The following is a 27,655-nucleotide window of genomic DNA, read 5'->3' as shown; positions in this document are numbered from 1 at the left end:
GCTGGAGCATCAGCGTTCACAACCAGAGCTGAGCTTTCTCAGAGCCCAGGAGTGTTAGGATCAGGATTTGGAGTCCCGGCCCAGACATCCGCAGCCTGATCCTCCTTGGAGCCACAGGATTCCCATGCAAGTCAGTGGAACTGCGTCTGGACCTCTGGGAACATGGCCCGGGGGGGGGGGGGGGCGGCGGCGAGGAAGGGGTTTCCTTTCTCTCCCCTGGGCAGCAAGCTGTAATTTTTGCACCTAGATGCCTGCAAGTACCATACAGTGCAATTAAGCCCTGCAGCACCATGTAGCGTTGCTGTGAGAGAGGATAGCTTCCTGCAGGTGAGCTGGCATGTGAAGCCTAACACAGTTCCCCGTGCACGCACACACGCACATCTGCTGTAGCACCAGGCTCCTGTCTTTCCCTGCTCACAATCTGGTCACTATTGATGCTGTCACCTTATCTTCTTCAGCCCTTCCTGCCACCTGAAATATCCTCCAAGTATCTCTTTGCTTCACTTCAAAACAAAGCAGGAAACACATCCCCCCCTCCTCTCCGGATTTCCAATTTATCTCTCCCGCCATCACAGGACAGGATCCAGGAGACATGGGCCCTGTTCCCAGCTCTGCACCACTCTTACCATGTGACCTCAGGCAACCCACCTGACTGCTCTGTGCCTCAGTTTCCCCAGCTGTAAACTGGGAGTAATATTCTGTAACTCTCTCACGGGGATTTAATTCTTCAGTGTTTGTAAAGGCATCAAGAGCCCGCGAAATTGGGTGCTATGGAGGTGCAAAGTATTGTCTACCTCTGTGATGCCTTTCTGAGATATGTTCTATATGACAGACCCCGTGTTTAATAAAAGTCCTTTCACATCCTACTGTATTTCTCAGCTGCTTGGATGGACCTGCCAGAGAACTGTAAAGAAATGACTCTACCTAGATTTACCAAAGCCAAGTTTTATTTCACCAAATTCCACTCTGGGCCAGGAATGATTTACAAAGTTCACTCAGGAGTAGAGTCAATTAAGGTCACATTTCTGTGTTGCTAAACAACAGGCAATTCTGGGTTCAGTACCGCTGAAAAGCCCACAAAGGACACCCCTTGAAATAGGCTCTTTGAGAAGGTTCAAAGGAACACAAAACAAAAGTCGGTCTTTGTGGTGTTTTCACTCTCCCCCCATTGTCCTCTTTCAGCCTCCAAGTGCCTTCCTGGAAAGAAAGAGCCCGCTAATGTGGCAAGGGGGAGTTTTTAATTGTCCTGGACAAACAATGTGGGCATATTTAGGCTGGCCTCATTACAGAATCATCTGCGATGCTTGAGAAGCGTTCCCACTGCTTAGCCTAAATAGCAGAAAAACTCTTTCACAAACAGAGCAGGTTCCATCTGCCCGCAGCATGTCCTCACCTTGACTTCAAACGGAGAGTCACTCCTCTCACACAATGGGGGTAACTGGGGCATCTCAACCCCCTCAGCAAGGCATTCACCCAAATACCAACACAGGAACCTGCATGTTTATTCATGGCACAGCCTATTCCTTTAGACCAAGTTCCTTTTCCATTGTACGCACTTCATTCTTCTGCACGCTTAAAAACCCGAGGGAAGAGGGCTGCGTGGCCACGGCGCCGGTCGGAGCAGCCGCAGCCCACACCTTTGCAAGGGGGCTGATCGGACTAATGCGGTTTGTTGTGCTGCGGGGCTCCAGCGTGTTTGGTCAGATATTCCGAGCGGGATTAGAGGGTCATTAATCACCAGCTCCTGACACTGATGAGGCGCTCTCACACTCAACGCCGCTTTTACTTGGCATTTATTAGACACTCACCATTCTGCTTTGCAGGAGATTCTTAAGGCTGAGACAGCTGGAGACAGCCCCTTTGAGCTGTGCCAAGCCTAACCAGGAGTATGTCAGACATTTGCTGGTTTCTACAGAGATGGACTCAAGCTGCAGTGTTCAGATCTGAATGTGAATCTGGACTCTCTCCAAACTCAGGGCATTCTCCAGCCTGCTGTAGATTGAAACTCACGTCGTCACATTTGGACTCAGAGCTCAGAGCCAGTGGCACGGTCTGGGCCCGTCGCTGATACCTGCTGGGATTTAACCCCACCAGCAGAAATTAACCCTTGGGCCCGATTCTTGCTCCTGCAGATTTTACAACAGTGCAACTTTGCTGACTTCAGCAGAGCTGCTCCTGCTTCACACCGGGGATAAATAAGAGCAGAATCAGACCCACTGTTTGTGCCAAATTCCACCCCATGACCCCTGTGCAGTCTCCTAGTCTCAGGGTGGAATCTGGCCCATTTACACACACAACTACGCCAGGAATGTTTCAATTAACGGTCCAGCATTGAGCTTAGCTCAGCACACACCTCCCCCTCCCGGTGTCCTCCCCATGCTTGCCCCACCGGCTGGAGAGCTGCCTGCTACTGCTCAGAGGGACTCCTGTGCCCGTCATTCTCCTGACATAGGCCAGAAGCTGCCCTCCAGCCCTAGACATGTGGCTCAGAGATGCCCTAGCCAGAGATGCCGCCTATACCTCCTCCAAACAAGGGGAGGCCCTAGCAGCTCTTCTCTCTGTTGTCTGCTTCCTTTTGTGCCCTGTGGCGGAGCCTGGCTACTTCAGCAGTGGCATCCCCTAAACCTGCAGCAGGTGGGCAGGGAAGCACATGGCTCCCAGGGGACCTTAATATGGAGGTGGCAGTAAATGGGAATGGGAAGCCCCCGGCTGCTGAAGCAGGAGCCCATTTCTCTGGGCTGGCCACATGCCCAGGCCCCGCTGCCCGCAGAGATGAACAACGCTGGCAAGTTCCTGGGGGCTGGCCAGGCGAGGGCTGATGGTGCCCCGGCAGAGCCCTGTGTTGGGATGGGCAGTGCTGCGCTCCCAGGCTGGAGCTCCTCTTGCTCAGTGCAGGAGCGTGCAGTGCCTCACTCCTTTCCCAAGGAGTTTTCTCCCTCGCCAGCCAAGCCAGACACAATCCTGACCTACGCACACAAAGGCTGGGACCTGAGGGGAGCTCGCAGACTGCCCCATGCCCACACACCTTAGGGGTGGGCTCTGTGGCTCAGGACAGACGCATACTCATGGGCTGTGTGGCGAAGAGGCTGCAGCAGCTGCCTGTGCTGGGATTGCCCTGGGGTTCAGTGGGGATGTCAGTCCTTCCCCACGGCTCTAGATCCCGGCTTTGGATCACATGAGCTGCACCCCCCCACACACGTTTGCGTTCTTGGTTCCCCAGAATGAGCTAGTCCTTGGTGTTCCACAGCCCTCTCCTCTTTTGTGTTGAGGGGGTGGCTCCTTGTGTCTGTGGGTGGACCCTCCCTGGGGCCCTCACACATCCCTGTGAGGACCAAACAAGGGGGCAGTGGCCCGAAAGAGAGGAACTCAAAGGTGACCATACCCTCATGTCACAGCAGACCCCTGGCACCCCGTCCTAAGAACCGTAGGCTACTGGTTACCCCCTGAGTCACCCTGGCACCGAAAGCATCCCTATCACACACACTCCCCTACTACTGTAGAGTCTACTCCGCTAGGATTTTAGCCACTGATTTCCCCCTTTCCCCATTTTGGAGGTTACACGTCACTACCAGTTTACTAAAAAAACAGGGCACCTTGAAAGAAACATAACAATAGTGTGCTTGTTACAGATGCCTTCTATTAATGGATGGTCCCTTTTGATTTCAGCATGGAAATGTTGGCAGAAAACCAGCATCAAAAAGGGAAACCTGTTGTGAAACTAAGCGAAAGAAAAGGGAAGCCCTCAGCTTTGACCAGAAGGGTTTGAAGATGAATGGTGGTGCCCAGGCACCTTTGCTAAAGGTTAAGATAATTTTTAAACAAGGGACGGGGCAGGGGAGTGGTGGGAGGGGGGCAGAACTAAGAACCAACATGTTTTCTAATGGAACAGAGCCATCGAACTGAGAGGTTCAAAGACTTTTGAGATGAGGAGCAGAACTGAAGGATTATTCACTTTCTATATTTTCACTCCTGCAGCACACATGGGAACCTAATTGGTCAGGATGAGAAATACAACCAGACGTCTTACAAGTGGGCCAGGGAAGACAGAAAAATATTTGCAGCTGCAAGCCATTAAAGGTAAACCCAGCATTGCTCTTACACTTTAATTACCCTTCTGTATGTTTTCCTTAGTGTACCAGAGCTAAAGTCAATTAAAAAACCCTTCTGATCTTAAAAGGACAAGCCCCGTGTTTCCTTGTACCCAGGGTCTTGTTCTCTCACTAGGACAATCCCAGCAGAGCTGCACCAGATCAGTGGTTTATTTAAAGAAAAGATGGTTTTCAGTCTGTTGTAACTGAATTTCTTCCTTTCCTGCTCTCTCCCAATCAAAGTGACATTAACACATACAATTAGCACATGTAACTGCAAGGCACATTTACCACATGCTGAGTTTTGATCAAAATCCAAACTGTCCCAAAACTGGCCTTCACCTCTGTGTGTTTGGTTTGGCCTAACACAGAGATAGAGGCATCCGAACACTTGACAGGCACTTACCTGGCTTTGTGTCACCTGCTGGAGATCTTGCCTATAAGATTGTGAGGTTCCCATTGTGAGTTTTGGCTACATGAACACACATGAGATGAACACACAGTGACCCCCTGTCACTGGAGGGGGACTCCTCCAATAGGGTAAGTTCTCTCTAGGGTCCAGTCCAAACCCGTCAATTTGCCTTCCAGAAATGGACAGATGAACCAATTAACTCTCTATGTCTGTGGCCACAGGGTTTACCTCCTTCTACAGTTTCCACCAAGTACAGCTACAGAGACAGTTAACATTCTGCCTTTCAGTACTGCCGTTTGGATCTCAATGCACTCTGATGATAAAATGGGCCAAGTTGTTGAAGTCTGCATATGGTTCAGATTCAGGCTAAGCTGCAGGCCACAGACCAGATCATGCCTGTAGTTTGGATAGTGCTGAAATGTCACAAGTTGTTTGGAGATCTCATCCCCAAATGGGAGACATTTTAGTGGATCAATCAGCTGTTCTTGAGAGATTATGGCAGCATCTCAACCAGAAATGGAAAATGTATCTCTCTCTTTTGACTCTGGATCCAAGCAATCTGTCAGAGGCCAAACTGGAGGGACAAGAAGGGTTACAAAGGAATCCAGAACTCCCTGAAATTACTTTGCCTTTGGTAGCAAGATTGCAGTTTTGGACCAACTATTTACAAACACAATACTGGGAAAGTAGGATTGCATCGCCCACTATTGAAATGCAGCCACCTGTAAAGTGGAATGTGGTGTCTGCTAATAGCACACAACAATAATATGCAATAATTTAGGACAGGGAAGTCAAGTAGATTCCTGTATCCAATTGAAACTGTATGGGGAATTTTAGTCAGGTAGAATGTAATCACCAGGTTCTGGATTTGCCCGGTATGAAGGGATCTTTAGTGCCAAAAAACCCAGCACCCTCACCCCACAGACAGCAGTGAGCCTCCAATAGTTAATCACATACACAGGATATGTTGCAGGGGGAGTTCCTCCTCTAAAATTACTTGGCAAAATAATCATTAACAAAATCCCCTTCTAGCCAGGTCAGTGGGGAGGGAATTCAGTCCTCTTGCTGAGTTTTCCCTTCCACTTTGCTACTCCCAGCTCCTTTACTCCTCATTTCCTTTTCCGGTCCTGCATTATCTGCCATCAGCACACTGACTTGAAAGATGTTATTGCAGGTGCTGGCTCACCCAGGCTGCACTCGCTCTTGGAGACTCCTGGCCCATTGAGCCTGACCCTCCTGAAACTGGAGAAGAATTGTATTCGTCTGAGGCAATTTTATTTCAATACCATGAGAGCTGACTTTGCGTCAGGGTTTCCATTCAGAACTCAGCTATTCAGGCATTTCTAACCCAGCCATAAAACAATGTGAGAGCGGCTGAAACTGTGCACTGTGGGTCAAGTATTTTATTTTTTGAAGATTAAAAACGAACGAGAGGCACGACTACGTTCAAGTTGCATGAACACAGAGGGGCAAAGCATTAGCAGTGTCAACAGCTGAGTATGACGGAGTGGTGCCTCGTGGGAGGAATGGGTGAGGAGACCCAGGACCCCAGTGTACTCTCCCTCACATCCCCTGAGTGACCGTGAGCAACTCCTGGAACTGCTCCGTGCCTCAGTCATGTTTAAAATAGGCATAATGGTGCTTGTCTGTGTTATAAGGGGGGTTAATTAATGGTCCCAAAGCACATAGAGATCCTCAGAGGGAAAAGCTTGTGTCAATATAAAATATTAATGTCCCTATTTAACTGAACACAAAGGCTGGATCAGAGAAACCCCACTGTGCCCCAGGATTGTGGGGAAGTACATTAGCATAATGGTCAGTGACACTGCTCCTTCCTTCTGTTATTGCCCGTGCACAGACGAGGGTGTTTGTCGAAATATACACCTCCACAATGGGACCTGCTCCCAGTGCCAGAGTGCCAAACGCCCATGGCCTTCCATGGATGCAGGATCAGGCTCACAGATCGTGATGGCCTCCAGCCTATGGCACAATCATCCCTTAGCTTGAGCACTCACATGATCCTGTCCCACATGGACCTGCCCCTGTTCAAGCAGACACTGGTATTCCTCCTAAAAGGTTAAACAAAAGTGTGTAGTCATAAGACCATAAGAACAGCCATACTGGGTCAGACCAAAGGTCCATTTAGCCCATTATCTTCTGACAGTGGCCAATGCCAGGTGCCCCAGAGGGAAGGAACAGAACAGGGAATCATCAAGTGATCCATCCCCTGTCGCCCATTTCCAGCTTCTGGCAAACAGAGGCTAGGGACACCATCCCTGCCCATCCTGGCTAATAACCTTTGATGGACCTATCCTCCATGAACTTATCTAGTTCTTTTTTGAACCCTGTTATAGTCTTGGCCTTCACAACATCCTCTGGCAAGGAGTTCCACAGATTGACTGTGTGTTATGTGAAGAAATACTTCCCTTTGTTTGTTTTAAACCTGTTGCCTATTAATTTCATTGGGTGACCCCTAGTTCTTGTGTTATGAGAAGGAGTAAATAACTCTTCCTTATTTACTTTCTCCACACCAGTCATGATTTTATAGGCCTCTATCATATTCCATCTTAGTCCTGTTGCCTTGAGAGCCCCAAGCCATGTAAACCCACTGCTAGGCCCTACAGCTCACAAGCCAGGTGCTCAGACATCGGGTGATGGGGGTTTTTTTGTTCAAGGATTCCTGGGCAGTTCTTAGTGCTTTGGTCCCCCGTTGTGAGTCTCTGTGACACCCTATCTCACACAGTGGGCATGCAGCTGCAGCAGCACTGGGAGGAAGGGGCTCTGACCCCCCGTGGAATGGCAGGAGGGGACCCGAGTAGTGGCCAAACCGTTCGTTAAATGACAGTTGTCCAGAGGAGCTGGGTTCATTAGAGGGATCCTGGTGAAGGCTAACACATACACAGAACCTTACAGATAAGCACCGGTTGTCACAATGGACACTGGCAGAGATAGGGAAGATCATCCCCTTTCCAGGAGTGTAGCCACACCAAAATTTGCCTTAGCCCCCTTACAGCCACCTCTCCCAGAGCAAAGGACAAACATTGCTTCTCCGCTGCTACAGGCGGCCCCTAGCCTGTGTCCCCACCCGCCGGGGGGCACCGGTTCCCCCAGCAGCCTGAACGGACTCCCTCTGGCCCTGGCTCCTGGGCCCCAGCCCCGCGGTCACTGCTCCCTGAGCGCTCTGCCAGCCCCAGAGCCGGGTCCCCCGGCCTGGGCGGCTCTTATGGGCTGTGAGCCGTCGAAGGGCAATGGGGAACTGAGGAGCAACTGCGGCCCCGGGCACCAGCAGCAGCGAAAGGAGGAGATGGGAGAGCCGCAGCCGCAGCCGCCCGCACCACGGCACCAGCCAGCCCAGCAGCCGCCCCATAATGCCCAGCTCCAGCTCCGACCTGCCCAGGGGGCGGGGCCTCAGGGAAGGAGGAGGGGCCAGCACTTAACTGAGGAGGAGCAGGGAGCGGGACCACAGAGAGACGCGGGGCCTTGTGGCAAGGGGGGGGCACAGCTCCCCCCCGATTTTCGGTCGAGCCCACCTCAGCCTCCCCAGCAGGAAGAGGCTGGAGCCGCCCCGGCCCTCTCCCTGACAAGCCTCAGGTAGCGAGTGACGCGTGTGCGGCAGTCTCTTGTCGGAGGAGATCAGAGCACAGGAGCCCCATCCTCCCTGCTCTGCGCTTTGCCTGTTGCCTGGACTGAGGCACGCTGCTGGGCCACCCTTGCTGGTGGTCGGAGGCCACGCAGCCCGTGGGCCGGGAGAACGTGGCATCCTCAGCATCTTTGGCCGAAGCTCCTGCAGCTGCAAATTCATCTGGAGTCCCCCCAGATCCGGTAGCCGGGTCCATCCGCTCCTAAGGCCAGCCCTGGGTGAGGTGGCTGGCTCCCTGGGCGTCGCCATCTCGATCTAGCCACCCAGGTGTTTATACCAGGGGCAGACCCTCGTGTCCGAGCACTTGGCTTGTGAGCCACAGGCAAATCCCTGCTGCGAGCAGGCGGGGCCAGCGGTGGGCTTACGTGGGCTGCCATTTCCAAGGTGCTCTCAAGGCAAAAAGGCTACAGGCTGCTATTTTGTGTTTTAAATGAAAATTTATTTGTAGGGCCCTCTGAAGCCCAGGGCCCCTCAGGCAGTGGTTACCTGCACCCCAAAACCTGTGATCATCTGCTCGGGTCAGTTCACTTGGACAAGGCTTGACTCTGTATCCGAACCTCCTGAGACAGCAAATCTGGGCTAGAAACCGCACCAGAGATCTGGCTCTTGCTGCTTCCAGTTGGGTTGGAAATAGCGTGAGAAGCGTCTCTCCTGGAGCACAGACCTCAACACAAGTGTGCAAAGGGGGTGCCCAAGTGTGTTCATCTCATGTGCCCATTACAGCCCCTGGACTCCAGTTTCAACACCTTCCAGCTGGAAGCTTAGCCACTCTGACCGAAGCACAAACCAGGGAGCGGCCGCTCAGCCAATTCAAACCACCCAACTTGGGACATCAGCACCTTCAGGATAACAGTGCAGGAGAAGTCCCTCGACAAAGGCACTCACTGCCTCTGCCCCAACACCGCGAGCTGTTCAGAGCTGAGCGGTCCAGCTGACTCCAGCTTTCTGCTTCAGGGGTAGCTAGGTCCCAAGCCACCCAGCGCTACGCAGACCACACTGGGGAAAAGCTCCCCAGACTTCTCCAGCTCCCCAGATAGGTCTAATCTAAGATTTTGGTTTGAATAGTTCTGCAGAAAGGGGGAGGCTCTATTCTATCTGAGTTACTCTGCCCAACCTTGCTGCTAAAGATCACAGAAAGCAGCAAACCACAACACCTTGTGCATTTGGCTGTGTGAATTAAGGAGTCAGGTGTCATCACATACATTGCAACCCTGTATCTCCCCCGTTATTGTGACAGTCTGCATTGTCTCATGGCACAGCCTCACAAACTGTGCTTTAGATAGATAGATAGCCAGTCCACCCAGTGGAAATGATTTTTCACTCCTTTAAATGCAGAATCAAAACACTGCACCGGCGCAGGAGAAGAGAGTATGTTTGCAAAACAAGAAGCAGCCTTCTGCCAGTTCAGCGCCATCTTTTACCTTGCTGCCTAGTGAGCTGTAAATAGGTAGCCTGCCTCCACACGTGTAGGGCGTGAGCACAAGGGACACGGACCCTGAATTCTCCCCCCATATATCACCATTATTCAATTATCTCACGCTACATCCCTTTGAGTCACCTAGATCATGGTCAGAGTATTCAAGAGGCCTCTGTGCTGTTTGCTTGTCCCTGACACACACCCCTCCTGCCCCAGAGCACAGAGAAGCAGCACGTTGCAGGCCAGGCGCTCTGAAGCACAGGGGACACTAATTCATGACGCCACCTCAGACAAGTCTGCTGAGCTTTAACAGTGAACACGGTGCAATACTTACATTTAGCCAAGGCCAGGTGGACGGAAACGGGGGCTGGAAGCGCTTAGAGCTCAGGACTGGGATGCAAGAGACTATTAGTTACATGATGGTAGTGCCTCGAGGCCCTGGCTGAAACCAGTCACCAGAGCAGGCTGCATCCCAGCTTTGGCACTGATTCGCTTGGGTACATCATGCCCCTCTATGCGCCTTGGTTTTCCCATCTCTGAAATGGGGATGAGAAGAATGCCCTGCCTGGCCTGGGTCCATTCAGGGCACATCCTGCCTGGATCAGTGTAGTGAGAGGGATCAGGAACCCCCCTCCCCACTAGTATGCCATAAGCTAGCATCGGGCTCCAGGGAATGCAGGGGCTGCCCCAGCCCTGCTCGCCTGGGGGCGCACAGTGCCCCAAAGGGAGCAGAGAGCAGGCAGGGAAAGGGTTCCAGCCTCAGCCCCCCATTGAACCGGCCAGTGTGGCTAGCTCGACACACAGCAGGGGAAGGAGAATCAGCTGCACCCAGGAAGGTGCAGCCTCCACCCACCAACCTGCCTGGGAGCTATGGGAGGCAGAACGGGCTGTGCCCGACTGGCATAATGCAAAGTGGTTAGAGGTCTTCAGTCCCATTTTACAGGAGGGGAAACTGAGGCACAGAGCAATTAAGCACAATAAGAACTCTGCAGCTCCTGGCTCCCAGTCCTGTGTTCACCGTACTAGTCATGCAAATAAAGGACAAAATCATGGGAAGAGTATGCCTCATGTCTGAGCTAGAATTAGAGCTGGCCATTATTTGAATAGCACCAGCAGTCCACTAGGATCTTTACAGCCTGCCACAAAGAGTTTACCATGAAAGGCCCTGATACGCTCAAGGGAGCTGATAAGAGTTGAGGGGGCTCAAAGTCTCACAGGCTTGGGCCCTGTGGATGTTCAAATCAGGACACATGCTTAGAGGTGCCCTGTCCTTCTGGTAACAAGCAGCATGCAGTAGGAGCTGTCATTTCCTGTCTGGAGATGGCCCCCAGGTCACCGGTTTGAGCTGTGTGAGCACTGAGGATTTATTGGTCCTGGTCCACACACCATCCCCCGTCAGCTGAAATGTGAGGCCGCCCTGCAGTCTGACAGCACACTGGCGACTGCAGCCCTCTCCCAGAGCCAAGGGAGGGGAGGGAGGTACAAATTAGAACCACATTTGAAGAACATTTGCAGTGAATTAGGCTGGGAGCCAGCAGCTCTTGCTTGGCTGTATGTGCAGCCAATCCTTAGGGATTGTCAGCTCCTCCTCGATTTCCACAGTGGATGCTCCCCAGCCAGAAGGCAGCTGGGTTTTGCTCATCGAGCCTGCAGCCAAGACATCGGAGAAGGAGACGTGCACACACCCTAGTGCACGCACCCCTGCCCACACACACACACCAGGCCGGCAACCAGCAGCCAAGGGACATTCAGCCAGCCCCACTACTCGTGCAAAGTCCAGTGTCAGTGGGGCAGGCCTGTCCCTCTGACCTGCTCCAGGACTTTGTTCTCCCTCGCTGTACGCCTCTGTCCGGTACGTGGGCCTCAGCTGACTGAGCAGTAGGAACCAAACCACAGGACAAGCCCCAGCAATGGACTCTGCTGGCCGTGCTGCAAGTGGAGATGAAAACCCAGTGGATTTCTGCCGGGGAGTGACACTGCCATAGCATCATACCCGCCTTCCCCAGGCTGTGCAGAGACCCCTCTGTGACCTTGTCAGCATGAGGGAGCTCCCTGCTGCCATGGATCTGTAGGGGTCCTGAGGGGCTGGTAGCCAACGTGGAGGAGCAAGGCCGCTGCCCAGATGGGTCTCTATCTCCACTGGGCTCACAGGATCTGCTAGGTTATGAGCAAGACATCCCACCCTGCCCCCTACAAGGGACTGAGGAATCACTGTGGGGGCCCAGAGACTGTGGGCACTCAGCCTGAAAGTGCAGGCCCCTCCCGATTCCTGAGCATCACGCCGTGCCCGATAACCAGGCCGCAGCCACTGACGATCGGGTTGGTCCTAGTGAATCTCAGCTCCTTTGGAATCCTGGTGCCCCTTGCAGGGTCTCATCAGGACTCTAGTTCCTGTGAACCAGTCTGGTGCTTGGTAACGGCCCTGCAGTACATAGGCGCCATGTTAGGAGCCTGCAGTCAGAGCGACTTTCCCAACACCGTGGTGCTTAGATCACAAAACTCTCCAAGATACTGCCGGACAACTGAGCCAGCCCCAGAGCATCTCCCCCAAACTACGGGCCACTGGGAAATCCCAGCTCAGCCACGTGACATGCACGGGGTGAAATGGAGTCCTAGGAATCTATGAGAAAACCCGCTGAGAGGAGATGCAGGGACGAAATAACGAATGGTGACATCGTCCCAGGGGACGAGTCTCAGGATTAAATCCATGGTGTAGAAAGGTTTCAAATTTTAATGTCAGAGAAAGACAGTAACAGCTAATGTGACAACTTGCCAGGAGAACTTATCAGATCATAATTCGAAGAGCATCGATATCATATTCCTTTCCTGTTTAAAAACGTGAAGTGGAAACCTTACAAGAGGTTATTTGTTGGTCAAATCCTTATGCGCTCTGTTCTCAACATGTCTTTAAAACCGATCGCACAGCAACCCAAGCCATTACAACCCCCCTATTACTAACAATAAAGCCATCCCACAGACTAACCTGTGGTAGTCTCCAGTAAAGCTTGTCCTGGTGATACCTGGATAATGAAGAAATAATTAATAACGGTTAGAGGCGTGAACACTGCAAATAGGAACAGGTCACACAGAAAGTCTGTGGCAGAGCAGGGAATTGACCCCTAAACGCCAGGCCAGCCCCTTAACACCACCCTTTCTGCTGTCGCTTTTAAAACCACATGGTTTAAACATGGTTCTTTAGCCCCTGGCCAAAGGGAAGAGTCAGGAGCCGAGTGACTTCCCGGTAAACCTGTGCCTGTTACAAAGTTACTTTTTATTTAGCAATGATAGTAATTAAAAAATGACAGAGTCCCCCAGGTCAGCCTCTTGTTTGGGAGCTAGGAGTTTAGGTGGAATTCAGCAGCGCTCGGTCGATTTCATGCGCTTAGTGGGGACATATGCAATCGACTGTATACAGTCTCTGGGGAATTATCTGAAGGCAGCACAGAAGCTTAGCACATGTTATTAAAGTCTTAATTACATCCATCATTGGTCGGCAGTGCTGACACTTTTGGGAGATCATGGAAGCCAAGATTTCATTTGCTGGTTATTGAAATAATGGATTCTTTTTTTTCAAATGTGAAACCTGTGAGTAAGCTAGTGACTCACCTTCCATGCAGCCCAACATACTCTTGGGTCAGGCAAATACCGGTTCCTCTGAGGGCTCCTGGAGCATTCCAGAGCAGTGGGGTCCAATCACTAAAGATCAGGAAGGAAACAAAGTCACCAGTCCAGCCCTCTGTTGTGTAGTATTACAAGAGGCAGTGTTGTCTAATGGTCAGAGCAGGGAACTCTTGGATTCTATTCCTAGCTCTGCCACTGAGTTCCCGTGTGGCCTTGGTCAAGCCACTTTCTAGTATCCATTTAACTAACCTTAGAAATGGGTATAGCTCTCACCTGCCTCACAGAGGCATTGCATGACGATTAAGGTATTCGTTACTTAATGTTTGTGAAGTGCTCTGAGTTTCCCCAGGAGAGAAGCTGCAAAATACAAAGGATTATCCTTACAGAAGGTTCCTAAATCTCACGGGCTGCACCAGACTGCGGTGGAGTCGCCACCTAAGGGTAACGCTTAGAACTGCAAGTGTATTCATGTTGCACTGCCACGGATGTGAGTTCCTGAGCCTGGCAGAGTGGGAGCAGTGCCTGGAAAACCCTGGGGTTAATACACCCTCCGAGAGAGAAAGAAATGCCCTCTTCTGCCTCTCTTCTCTTCTGACTTCTCCCCACATCCAGCCCATTGGCCTGAACTTCTTTGCTGGTGCCCCACGCTGCAAGTTCAGATGTGGGTGACGAGGGGGCCCAGCGTTTGAGAGAGACTCTAAGCCTGTCTGTGGCGAGGGAAGTAAAGTGCGCAGCAATGCAAACATTTTAAAAGGCACTTCCTCTTGTCTTTTTCTCACATGGTACAGTCTTTACGAAGGATGGGAGGCCACCAAACGGGAACATCTGGGTTCCATTGCTCATTGTCTGGCAATTAATAAGTCAGCACTACAGACAGAAGGGACATCACATATTAAATACACATGACTGTTCTCTGCAAACCAAAACAATCACACACACACACACCCCAAGTTCATTGAGCCAATAGATGGGAAATGGTGGTTTCGACCTGGCAGATTCAGGATTGCTTGGGTTTGGGATTTTGACCCATTACAGAGATGCAGGAGCCGTTTTTGGAAGGACGGCTTCCCTTCTTCTGAGTGCAAACTGCACCTGCAAAAATAGTGGATCCAAGTGCAAAGTCTTTGGGTGTGGTTCACACCCACATTTAAAAAAGAGAGTGGGCAGAAGCTCCTTTAAAAATCTGGTCTATGAAGTTCAGCTTGATATAAAGAGTTCCAGTTAGGGAATCAGATTTGGAATGTAGGCTCTAGGTCATTAGACCAGGGTAGATTAGATAGACACTGTGTATCAGACCATAGTTTGTACTTGTATTTTTAAATATTTCAACAAACAATTCACAGATTCATAGATACTAAGGTCAGAAGGGACCATTATGATCATCTAGTCTGACCTCCTGCACAACGCAGGCCACGGAATCTCACTCACCCACTCCTGCGATAAACCTCTCACCTATGTCTGAGCTATTGAAGTCCTCAAATCATGGTTTAAAGACTTCAAGGTGCAGAGAATCCTCCAGCAAGTGACCCATGCCCCATGCTGCAGAGGAAGGCAAAAAACCTCCAGGGCCTCTTCCAATCTGCCCTGGAAGAAAATTCCTTCTCGACCCCAAATATGGCGATCAGCTAAACCCTGAGCATATGGGCAAGATTCACCAGCCAGATACGCAGGAAAAAATTCTCTGTAGTAACTCAGATCCCACCCCATCTAACATCCCATCACAGGCCATTGGGCCTATTTACCATGAATATTCAAAGATCAATTAATTGCCAAAATCATGTTATCCCATCATACCATCTCCTCCATAAATTTATCGAGTTTAATCTTGAAGCCAGATAGGTCTTTTACCCCCACTGCTTCCCTTGGAAGGCTATTCCAGAACTTCACTCCTCTGATGGTTAGAAACCTTAGTCTAATTTCAAGTCTAAACTTCCCGATGGCCAGTTTATATCCATTTGTTCTTGTGTCCACATTGGTACTGAGCTTAAATAATTCCTCTCCCTGAAGACCTTGCCTTGTAGATATTCTTTAATTACTCAGAATTGTATAAAGATGCCACAAAATAACTCTCCCTCCAGCAATGCCACGTGCCCGGAGTCTAGCTCTCTTACACAGAACTGGTCCTATGAAATACAGAACTTCCTCCCCTCCCATCGGCTTGGGCCCTGATCCCACTCTGAAGGCAATGGGATTTTTTTTCACTGACTGCAGCAGAAGCAAGTTCAGTAATGGCGTTGGTGGTGTGAGAACCACACAGGATCGGCCGCTAATGCAATGTTGGTTAATTATAAGGCAGAAGCTGGTGAGATGCCAGGCTACATTGAGTCAAACACACACACAGCGCTGGCAGACTGTGCTCTGCTTGACACTCACTAGACTGTTGTGTTTGGGTCCCACCTGTCTGAGCCCTGTGTGCTTTAAGCCTCCGGAGGGGGATCCTGGACTCCCCATAGCTTAAACTTCTCCCAGAACTACAACCATGCGGATGCTCTGGGCTCACAGTTTAACTCTTCAAAAGCATGAGCTAGTGAAGGCAACAGGCAGACACACAGAGGATGCACAGGACTCTACACACTGCTGTTCATCACTTAGCTTGAGCAATGCACAGAGCTAGACACAATAATAAACACACCTGTACGCATCTCTCTGACTCAGGTTCTCACCTCGCTGGAGCATTCTCTGGGCTTGGGCCAAGCCCCTGCAAGGCACCCAGGACCCCCTTTTCTCTTGCACACAGCTTCTCCTCCAGAACATGCAGTCTCTGCTCTCTCCTCCCTCTCTCTCTCTCTAAGATGGCAGCTGAGAGGCCTTCTTTTGTAAAACCTCCAGCCCCCTCTGTCAGGTGCCCCCGGATCAGCCTCATCAGGAGAGCCCAGTCCCTCACCAGATGATCCGTTACCTAGTTACCAGCCCACCAGGGCAGACTGGCTCTTCTGAGTGGCAGCCAACTCTGCCCCAGGTGCTCCTATGTGAACAGAGTGCCATCCCGATGTAACGACCCTCTGTTGCTAGCCTCATGCCCCTACCCTTGGAATTCCAACCCAGCGGGGAGGCACCAGGGCAGCAGCAAAGGCAGCAAGGCCCACGGCCCAAATGGAGTCCAAGTCTGACGCAGATACACACTACCAAACCGAATTCATAAGCTGCACCCAACCATCACTCACGGGCTCGAGGGATGGCAAGAGATCCATTAGGTCCCATCTAGTCCATGCCCCAGAGACCAAGGCAGGACTGAGCCCTACAGACCAGTTTCCAGAGCTTTGGCCAGCCCAGTGTTAAATGCGTCAAGTGCTGGAGCTTCCCTTTGGGCGGGGGGGCCAGTCAACAAGGAGGGAGGAATGGCCCTGACCCACACCTGACAAACCCCACAGATGCTGCACACACACACCCCCCTGTGACGTGCCTCAGGGCTCTGAAGTGCTGTAGCCTGCCCTCTTCAACAACCACCATCCTCTCAGCTCTAGCCGGCACCATGTTCCAATCATGCAGTGCTGCAGCGTTTTAGAGGCATGTGCCTAAGCTGGCCCCTGAGCTGGAGGGAGTGACAGCCAAGGAAAGCGAGCACCTGGCCTCATGGTCTCTCACAGTCCCTGTCAGGAAACACAGCAGGTACAAGCCATCTCTGAACCCCTCTGTTGCCAGGCCACTTTCTGCCTGCTGATCTCTGTAAGCACAGCGCGCGCTGGGAGGCGAGTGCTCTCCCCAGTGGGCACTGCTTCCTCACAGCACATACCTGAACGCACACTCACCTGCTTCTCTCCTCCCATCCAGGCTCCCCGCCCCAGATGGTTCCCACAACCATTCCCACTGCCAGCACCCTGGTTCTCTCTCCCCTGGACTCCTGCTCCCTCCACGCCTTCCCCCATTTCAATCCCTCCTGCATCCCCCAATCCTGCCGCCCTATGCACCTCCTCCCTTCCCTGCCTCCCGATCAGCTTCAAACCCCTTTTCCTCCTGGTCAGGGGTCTGACCCCTGCCTCGCCACCTGTGCTTGTCCCACCTTGCTGCTCCTGCCCGTCTCCTCCTCAGGCTCCCCTTCACACCAGGCTGCTTCCTTCCCCAGGAGCCTGTGCACCTCACTCTCCCTCCTGCACCTCCTCCCGTAAACCCTCACTCCTTTCCCCTTGCTCCCCACCACGAGCTGCCCCTCCCCACTTGCCCTTCCATGGCTTTGGCTCCCAGGGTGCAGCCACACTGGGGAAGGGGTGTACTTTCCAGCTCCAGGAGACATACTGGTACTAGCTCTGATCCAGCTCGTGTGCTAAAAACAGCAGCAGAGCAAAGGGAGGGGCTTGCCACGCCCAGGTACACACCTAAGGTTTCAGACCGGATTGTACTCATCCCAGGGCTTGTGCCACCACGGCTTCGCTCCTATTTTCAGCATACTAGCTGGATCAGAGCTAGCATAAGTAGGTCTGCTCAAGCTGAGAACTCCCCCTCCAGTGTAGACAGACCCCTCCAGCTCTAGTGTAGACGTGCCCAAACACATTCAGTGCGTGCCAGAACCAATTGCAATACCATGATTTCTGGTTGTTGTAACACGCACCCCTCCTTTGCCTCTCCACCTCCCCTGCTGTGAGCTCCATTGCCCTGTGGTCTGTTGCAGACGGTACATTCTCCGAGGCAAGGCCTGGAGCTTTTTAATCACTGCAAAATGCTTCACGTAAAAACAGGATATTTCTCTGCCTGTTGGTTCCCCGTCTTGCTGCCCTGGCCTGTGCCTCTCCCTTTGCTGGCGTTTGTTATTTGACCCAGCAGCTACATTCTTGAACTGTCGAGTGTGTTGAGGTGCAGCCACTGGCGGTACCAACGGCGATGAACCACTGGAACAAATTACCAAGGCAAGTGGTGGATTTGTCAACTCCTGATGTCTTCAGATCAAAACCTGGAGGCCTTTCTGGAAGATACGTGTGAGCCAAACACAAGTTACTGGGCTCAGTACAGGGGTAGCTGGGCAAAATGTGATGGGCTGTGATATCTAGGAGGTCAGACTAGACAATCTAATGATCTCTTCTGGCCTTAACCTCTATGACTGCTGTAAAGCATTTTGGCTGTCAGAGACCACAGTGATCAGCGCCATAGAAACAGACAGAGAGTGCACCTGGCAGACAGTCAGTATGAAAGGGCCTATATTAACTATATTTTAACATCAAAGAGGTGTTCTTTAGCAGGGCGATTCAAAGTCAATGGGTAGCATATTATTTCCTGATTTCATACAAACGGAGAAATCACTTTATTGTCATTAGTTCAAAGTTGTTCTCACTGTTTTGCAATTTGGAACTTTCTAGTTCCTTTCAGGAAATTCCATCTCTCTCCCTTTTAATGTTAAGTTCAATAGGTTGTTGATTAAGCAGGAAAAGAGCATGAAGAATCAACCAAATTAAATCTTGTGTGCAAACAGGTGGGCGTGAAATTTCAATCAATGGCTGGTGTTAGTATAAACTCCCAGGATTGTCCTTCCCAAGGGAAGTCTCAGTAGCCTGAGGGGATTTAGGAATAAACCTCCAGACACGGTTAAAAAAAAGAGTCTTCTTAAAAACCAATATTGACGGGCTCCCTGTGTTTGCACTGGGGCTTTCCCTCCAGCACAATGAGAGAGATGATTATCCCGGAACTGCGAGCAGGGGCTATGAGGGGAAGCAACAATGGAAGCTCCAGGGTGATCTGTGCCCATTCCCGGTTTCTCCAGCCGGAGTCTCTCCGCTCAGTTCCCAACTCACTGGGGCTCAGGGGCTTTGAAGTTGTCAGAGGTCGAATACGAGATGTAAATCACATTAGACTCACTGCATGATCACAACACTGCCTGTGAGACAATGCCATGTTTTACACCAGCATCCAGCTCCCCCTGCGGGGCAGGGAACAGCAAAGGCCATGAGCCCGGTGCGCTACATGCCTGAGGAGCAACTTACTGAAAGGCAGAGCGCCTTCTCCAAGGTGGACGGCAGGCTGAATCCTGCTGTACCCACTAACCTACCCCCTCGTCCCCCAGCACATTCCCAGTGTTCCAGGCACTAACACCGAGACATGCTGGCCCAGAAACACAGCCATATTCCTCTGCTAGTGCATTGCTTGAGACAGTCAGAACACCAGGAGCAGGCTCCTCTGCTGTGAATGGCCAGCAGCTCTGTCAGCGACAGGTCTTCCAACCATGTGACCAAGCCAGTAAATCTATAATGAGGGCAATGGATGGGAAAGAGGGAGTGGTGGCTCTCTGGAGCTCAGAGACGGGGAGGGATCGAGCTGCCAGGGAAACCAACGCCCAAAGGGTAGCTGTAGCCAAGGGGAATGCAGGGCCTGGCGAGGAGAGCACGGACTCACCCTGCCTGCACTGTGCACGCTCGCAGGCCTGGCGAGTGTGGTGCTGCTCCACGGGAGCCGAACTGCTGCTGAGGGAGGTGGTGGTGGGAGAAGCAGGTTGGGTGGGAGAGGAGTCTCATGGTCTAGGGGTGCTTGGCTTGATTTGGTTTTGCAGCTTCTGACAGAGTCACCTCAGACAGGCCTTGTTATCTGATCGGTCTAACCAGGTACATACAGGAGTGAGGTCGCTAGAGCTGGGCCCCTCACGCTGGCTCTGAAACGGGTCCATTATCACTTCCCTCCAATGGAAAAGAGAAAATAAAATAAATAATATTACTTTGCCCTTCAGGAGCCATTAAAGCACTTCAAGGGCCTGACCCAACCCGTGCTGACCTCGTTGAGAGCCTTTTCATTGACCTCCGCAGGAGCTGGGCCTAAGGCCGTACATAAAACCCGAGACCATGTAGAACACAGCTCCCCGCGCCCCGTCGGTAAGCACTATGATCTCCACTGGGCAGATGAAGAAGCAGACACAGGCCTGGTCTGCACTAGTAACAAGGGTGGGCTCCTACCTGATGCGGGCTAACTCCAGGTAAGAACACACCTTTTTTTGCATAAGCCAGGACAACTCCACTGACACAGTCTGCGAATGCCAGAGTCTATAGGGACCCACTTTAACTCAGTGGAAAGATTCCTGTTGGCTGCAATGGGAGATGGATCAGGCCCCTTCTCCTCTCTGGGTCTAACCACCACAAACACAAGCAGGCGGCATTCCTGGGGAAATGGCTTGCCCCAGGGGAGACAGGAAGCCTGTAGCAGAGCGGGGAACACAGGTGAGGTTTCCAGGGCCCAGGCCTGTGCTTTAGCTGCACACACAGCCATTTTTCCCTGAGACCTCGGTGATGAGGAGGAGGAATTCCCTTTGAAGTGATACATTGCTCTCGGATTTCCTTGTGCAGCAGTGAAGCAAGTTTAATCGCTAGCTATATCAGAGGGCTCCTGAAGTGCCAGCCATTTGTAAAGGTTCTTAGGCCCTGCCTTGTTTAGAGAGAGAGAAGTCTGGAAAACGAGGCAGCTGGTGCAAGCTGAGGAACTGACACAGGTACATAAGAACGGCCATACTGGGTCAGGCCCATGGTCCATCTAGCCCAGTACACAGGAAACGCCAGCCTCGATCAGACCTCAGGGACATCCAGCCCAGTGGCCAGCACCAGCTGCTTCAGAGGAAGGTGCAAGCACCCCAGAAACAGGCATTATGAGACAACCTGCCTGTGACAGTATAAGGGATACCATTCTTCTGGGGGGTCAAAGGTCTGCAGCTGGCTGGCTAGCGGATTAGCTCCCCCTCCCCACACCTGAGAAAGATCTGGAACTTAATTAGCTGACCCCTATAAAAGAGGGCAGCAGGAAATGGAGGGAGGAATTGCAACACCCTCCCGAAAGCTGAGGGGCCAGGTGCTGTGCTCCCCATGGACGGCTACTGGAGCTACTGTGGAGAGGAATCAGGTTTCCGAGGGGTAGCCATGTTAGTCTGTATCAGCAAAAACAATGAGGAGTCCTTGTGGCTCCTTAGAGATGAACACATTTATTTGGGCATAAGCTTTCGTGGGCTAGAACCTACTTCATTGGATGCATGGAGTGGAAAATACAGAAGGGCAGGTATAGATACACAGCACATGAAAAGATGGGAGTTGCCTTACCGAGTGGAGGGTCAGTGCTAACGAGGCCAACGCAGTCAAGGTGGATGTGGTCTATTCCCAGCAGTTGACAAGAAGGGGTGAGTATCAACAGTCGCTCCCAGGAATGGTTTAAGAAACCAAATGGACAGAAGGGGAGACCGTGTGGAGTCCTTTACTGACGGGGCTGTGAGCTTTCCTGGAATTACGGGGGTGCGGGGCAGATCTGGGGAAGGGATTGCTCGGCCTGCACAGGCTTTGGAGGGAAGAAGTCTGCAGAAGAGAAGAATGAGGGGGGATTTGATAGCTGCTTTCAACTACCTGAGAGGTGGTTCCAGAGAGGATGGTTCTAGACTATTCTCAGTGGTAGAAGAGGGCAGGACAAGGAGTAATGGTCTCAAGTTGCAGTGGGGGAGGTTTAGGTTGGATATTAGGAAAAACTTTTTCACTAGGAGGGTGGTGAAACACTGGAATGCATTGCCTAAGGAGGTGGTGGAATCTCCTTCCTTAGAAGTTTTTAAGGTCAGGCTTGACAAAGCCCTGGCTGGGATGATTTAATTGGGGATTGGTCCTGCTTCGAGCAGGGGGTTGGACTAGATGACCTCCTGAGGTCCCTTCCAACCCTGATATTCTATGATTCTATGAAGCTGCAAGGTTTTGATTGTGTTCGTTAAGAAGGCTTGAATGAAAGAACTAACCCTGCTGGAAACTGCTCCCCGGGGCGGGACTCCTTGAGAGAGCTCGGACAGAATTAACCTGCGGGGTGAGTGACTCACCTGGGGGGTGAGTAACCTAGCGCAAAGCCAGGGCTGGGCGGAGGAGGCCACTACAGGGTAGGCCCTAATCCTTCTACACTGCCCAGGGAAGTCTGCACCTAGCTCCCAATAGCTGGAGATCCTCAAAAGCCCTGAAGCAGGAAGTTTTATCTCCCTTCCGGGACTTTTTGTAGTAAGTACTGGTCGAAGTCTGGCCGTTCTTGTTCCCCAAGGAAAGGTCCATTCTCTGAGAGATGCTGAGCACCCACGACTCCCACTAAGATCAATGGAAATTGTGGGAGCGCCGCACCTCTCTGTATCAGGCCCTCACAGTGCCTCTAAGCCAACCCAGCACAGACTTGGGCTTGCCCAGGGCTGCCACCACAGTCGGACAGCTGGGGAAGAGACGTCTCTGGGATGCGGGACACCTGCTAGAGACGTCAGCAGGAGTCACACCAGGAAAGTATGCGTTCACTCAGTGGACAAGCAAGTCCTGCCCCTACCCTGCCCTTCTCACTGGCCAGGTGGCTCCCTCCCAGAGGACTGGTACACCCCCTGGAGGGACAGGTGCGGCAGGGAGGGAGAGAAGTGACCGGGGAGGAAGACGTTGCCTGCTGCTAGCCCTTGCTGCAGTGCGAGAGAGGTGTAGCGACATTCCTATACAGGGATCCTCAGCAAGGACAGAACCAGTCATTGGAGTAAACCCTGGGTCTGCAAACTACCAGCCACATGACACTACACAGCACGGGGCAGGTATAGGGCCCCCCAGTGGGTACAATAACCCACTGTCTACATACAGTTACTGCAGGCTATGGGACGTGCTGAATGACTGTTGGGACTACCTACTCAGCACCTTCCTCCCCACCCCCGCCCCCCAACTCAAACAGGAAGAAAGGTCAAAAAGTGAAGCAGGACCCCGGCCCATAATACTCTGAGTCACTTGGTTAACCCTTTAATAACCACTTTACTACATCCCTCCTCTCTTAATTGACGGCCTGAATCTGCTCCTTTAAATAACCTAGGCACTTCTTTCTCTTGCTGGATTGCAGCCCTCCTCGGCTGCTGATGAAAACTCAGGTGTTGGGGAAACTCTTCCCCCAGTCTCTGAGTTTGGCGATTCGGTAGATACCCCCGACTTGGGCATTCTGGGCAATTCTTCATCCCCTACTGGCCTTTGCTTCTAGCAGTATTCCTCACCCAAAAGCTCAGGGTCAGGCATGTCACTCCATAAGCGGACCCTGATCCAGATGTCGTCGTACCCCTTGACCATCACTTAAACATATTTGAAAAGACAAAGATCCAGTTTATTCTAGGATAGTACCCAGAATCCATGTTAACATTTTTGGTATAGACTTGATCCTTCAAACCCAACTCTCTATCTTCAGCATGATACTCATGTTTGTTTGATCAGCCTGTTTTCCTTAAACCGCCCCCTCCATGCCGTGATGAATTAAATCCAAATTAGTTTTTATCCTTTTTCCCATCAACAGCTGGTCCAGGCTCACCCCCATTATTCTGAGGCGTGGTTTGTGACGTCAAAAGAAATCAAGACAGCTTTGTTTCCAAGCTCCTATTCATCATCTTCTTCATTTCTTCTTTGAAAGTTGGAGCCCCTCTTTCTGCTAGTCGGTGTTTCTCAATGAGCAGCCAGTTTAGGAAGGCAGCAAGCTAGTCTCTGGTATCAAAGAGATTGAGAAACACCGTGCTAGACCATTTGAAGCTGGATGCGAAGTCTGAATATATTTAATCCCATTTCTTCTCAGAAAATCTTTCAACTTCAGACTGGTGAAAACTGGGGGTACAAGTACGACTGGTAATCCATGTGTGGGAAAGGACTGTCCGAGCTTCTCACAGGTAACCAAGGCTGTTGTTGAGGTCATCACGTGCACGTCTAACCATTTAGAATGAGGATCCACTATAACTAAAAACGCCTTCCCTGCGTATAGGCCTGCAAAATCGATATATATTCAGAACCATGTGTGGCCTGGACATTCCCAGGGATGAAGGGTGCCGTGCAGGGGTCTGCTGATAGCCCTGACATCAGTGACATCCTTCACGACTTTGTCTAAGTCCTCATCCGACCACCATACTCAGCTCCCAGCCACAGATTTCATGCGTGAAATGCCAGGGTGTGCGTCACGTCCTTCGGTCAGGCTTGATCTCATCCTTGTGGGGGAATCACAGTGCCTGTGCCCCACGGTACACATTCATTCTCTATATTTCGTTCCGTACTCGTGGTCCTAAATGGTTGAAATTCTTTTCCCTTACTCTGATTGGCCATCTGTGCAATGTGTGCTGCATTACCTGGGAGAAGACAGGACCCTGTCTAGACCGTTTTCTGGCCTGGAAAGCCTTTCCTGGGTCTGGTCTGTGGGTGTTCCAGGAGCAGCAAAATCTCTCCATAGAACCAGCTGGTTCTACTAACAGTAACTGACTGAGGGCATCGCTGTTGGCACTACTATAAACTATTGTATAGGCAGCTCATGTCAAAGCCCAACGCTGTAGTCGGGCAGCTGTCATGATCGGCTCCTCTGATTTTCACTGAAGAGTCCCACCAGTGGTCTGTGATTTGCCAAAATGGTAAAAGATTTCCCATAGAGGTACTGGTGGAAATTTTTATTCCAAAAACAATAGCAAGGCTTTCTCTCTCTAGCTGGGAGTAACCCATTCAGCTTCATTCAGGGTCTGGGAGACATAGCCAATTGGTCTCTCTCTAAAATCTTTCATTTTATGCCATGAAACTGCCCCTGCGCCATTTGCAGGATAGGATTAATTCTTTGCCCAGGTCAAAAGGAACAAGGCGCTCGGAGGATCTGAGTAGCTTTTTAGACTCCTGGAGCGCTTTCTCTGCTTTCTTTCCCAGTGTGAAGGCGTCTCATTCCTCAAAAGGTGGGGTAAAGGCTCTAAAAGGGCTGAAACTTTTGGAAGAAATCTGCAATAGTAATTTAACATACATATGCCAGCTTTTAGCTCACTGGTATTCTGAGGTACTGGCACTTGTTCAATTGCTGTGACCTTGTCAGCCATAGGGTGAACTCCCTCCTGCTCTATCCTGGACCCCAGGGACATTGCTTCTGGGCTCATAAAAAAGCAGTTATTTTGTTTCAAGTGAAGTCCCACCACTTCTGATCTTTTAAGAACCTTTTCCGAGGTTGAAAGATGTTCAGGGTCACTTCTGCCGCTGATGAGAATAACCTCAATCCTCACTACAACCCCTAACACTTTTCAAAAAACTTCCCATGGCACCCTGGAAAATCCCAGGGGCTGACAGTACTCCGTATGGCAATCTATTGCATTGATACAAACCCTTGAGGGTGTTCCCAGTGGTGAATTTCTTACCCTCATCCTCCAGTCTCATCTGTGGTACACCTGAGACAAGTCCAGTTTTCTGAATTTTTGACTTCTACCTAGCACTGCAAGATAAGCAAGTCTTCTGTGCGCAGAATGGGGTAAGTGTCTAGTTTAGAGACTTGATTCACTGTTCCTTTATAATCCCCATAGATGCGGCTGGTTTTGTTGGGTTTAACCACTGGTACTACAGGGGTAGCCCATTCCAAAAACTGCACTGGTGAAATGATGCCCTCCTATTCCAACCTGTCCCACTCAGTCTGGATTTTTTTAAATCTGAGAACATAAAGAACTAGTCTTGCTTTAAAATGTTTTGACTGGCCCCCATCCTGAATATAAACCCTGGCTGTTACCTCCTCCATGGTCCCTAATGCTTCTTGGAAAATTGTGGGATGAACATCTTGAACTTCCTGGAGTGTGAGTATTTTACCCTTGTAACAATGCTGGTTCTGGTGGGACCCAACTAAGAGTGCCAATTCAGGACACATTGCTTAAAGCAGGGCAGTTACAGCCCAAGGCTGGGGTTTTTCCACCTCTAAGGCAAACCAAACCAGCCAGACAGAGCAGACTTTGGTCTCACCCCACTGGCTAACCACAAGTCACACAAGCAATTCCCTTAGACACTCCAGTTTCCCAGTATCTCCACCAGTGCCACTCGTTATGCGGACAAAGGGTTATGAAAACCAATACCCCAGTAAAAGAAAAAAGGTTCTCTCGATCCCAAAGGATCAAGCCCCAGACTCAGGTCAATTTGTGTGGGAGGGATAGCTCAGTGGTTTGAGCATTGGCCTGCTAAACCCAGGGTTGTGAGTTCAATCCTTGAGGGGGCCGTTTAGGGATCTGGGGCAACTATGGGGGATTGGTCCTACTTTGAGCAGGGGGTTGGACTAGATGACCTCCTGAGGTCCCTTCCAACCCTGATATTCTATGATTCTATGAATATACAAATCAGATCTTACCCACAAATCACCCTGTTGCCAATCCTTTAGAATCTAAAGGTTTATTCATAAAAGGAAAGAAATATAGATGAGAGCTAGAATTGATTCAATGGAATCAATGACACATAGTAACAGCAAAGTTCTTGGTTCAGGCTTGTAGCAGTGATAGAATAAACTGCAGGTTCAAATCAAGTCTCTGGAGAACATCCCCAGCTGGGCTGGGTCATTCAGTCCTTCGTTCAGAGCTTCAGGGTAGCAAAGTCCCTCCAGAGGGCAGAAGCAGAATTGAAAACAAGATGGAGGAGCTGCAGCAGCTATTTATAGTCTCTTGCTGTGTGGTCTCTGCTTTCTTTGTCCCAAAGACAAGCTGCCCACCCCATGGCCTGGAAACACCTCAGAGTTCTGTCCATAGGCAGGTCCCTGCATGCCTGGCTGAGTCCCCAGGCGTGTCTGCCTTCTCTCAATGGGTCACTTGTGTCGCTGATGGTCCTTAATGGGCCACCCAGCAGGCTAGGCAGAGCTGACCCCAACCTGTCTGGGGTGTCCCCCTGAAGCACAGCACAAGCTTGAGACAGTACAGAGCCAACATTCATAACTTCAACTACAAAAACGACACACACACACAGACAGCACAATCACAACCAGCAAACCACAACCCTGTCCTAGACACCTCATTTGACCCCCTTTATACAAGATTTGGTGCCACCATAGGGCCTTGGTTGCAACAATGTTCTATATGGTCCCAGTTCAAGTCAATAACATCACAACCCTGTTCTACTTTAAATATTTCTTCCCAATTCCATTTTAGTTCTTTCATCCAATCTCTGCCTGACAAATTTTGCCTTTTTCCTCAGATCACTAAGACTGGTAAGTTTTTTGTTTTGCTTTTTGTCCTTTTGGCTTTTATATTTTACAGGGATAGATTTATTTGGTTTCTCACGAGTCATGACCAATTATGAAGCTTAAAATGTTCCACAGTAATGCTGGGCTATGCAGTATAGTGCTCAGTTAACATCCTTTGCGGTTCAGTTCTTCTAAACGTTTCTCTCCTGTAACAAACTCCTTAAAAGGCAGTACGATTTACTGCCACAGTCACTGAGAAATATTGCTTTCTGGTTTTCCTCATCTCTAACCTCGTTTGCCAGAATATAGTGGCCCAATCTTTCAGCATACTGCTGACAATCCTCATTTTCTGCAGTAAACTCTGTAATTTTCCCACAAGATGCCATTCACTATTTTCTCTTCATTGCCAGTTTTGTGTCTCTTACAGCAATGAAACAAGATGTGGGCATCATACCGGTGCGGCCACGCAGCTGTTCTGGTGGGCTTGGCAGGGCCTGTTGGCATGGGTGCACAAACGCACTTGTTCAGAAGCAGCTGCAGGTGAATTGAGCCAGTGTACACCGTGCCATGTAGACAGACTGCAGGAGCAAATGGCTCGAGAGAGAGGCCGGTTTGCAGCT

The 27,655-nt window shown here is 50.9% G+C and overlaps 1 protein-coding gene across 1 annotated transcript in view; it reads right to left on the bottom strand.

Moving 5' to 3' along the window:
* The window catches only part of LOC311525766 (uncharacterized protein), a gene marked incomplete at its 5' end in the record, with an annotated part of 88,053 nt that overhangs the window by 16,057 nt on the left and 44,341 nt on the right, over nt 1-27,655 (bottom strand). The window contains 2 exons of the mRNA XM_084638106.1: nt 12,541-12,577; nt 13,164-13,253. Of these exons, the coding sequence (XP_084494232.1) occupies nt 12,541-12,577; nt 13,164-13,253 (127 nt within the window). The remainder of the gene's footprint in view (nt 1-12,540; nt 12,578-13,163; nt 13,254-27,655) is intronic.

This window comes from Lepidochelys olivacea (genome assembly GCF_965140295.1).
Source record: "Lepidochelys olivacea isolate rLepOli2 genome assembly, chromosome: 9".
Lineage (NCBI taxonomy): Eukaryota > Metazoa > Chordata > Testudines > Cheloniidae > Lepidochelys > Lepidochelys olivacea.
The sequence above is the reverse complement of the archived record's forward strand: the minus strand, read 5'-3'. Positions and strand labels throughout refer to the sequence as shown.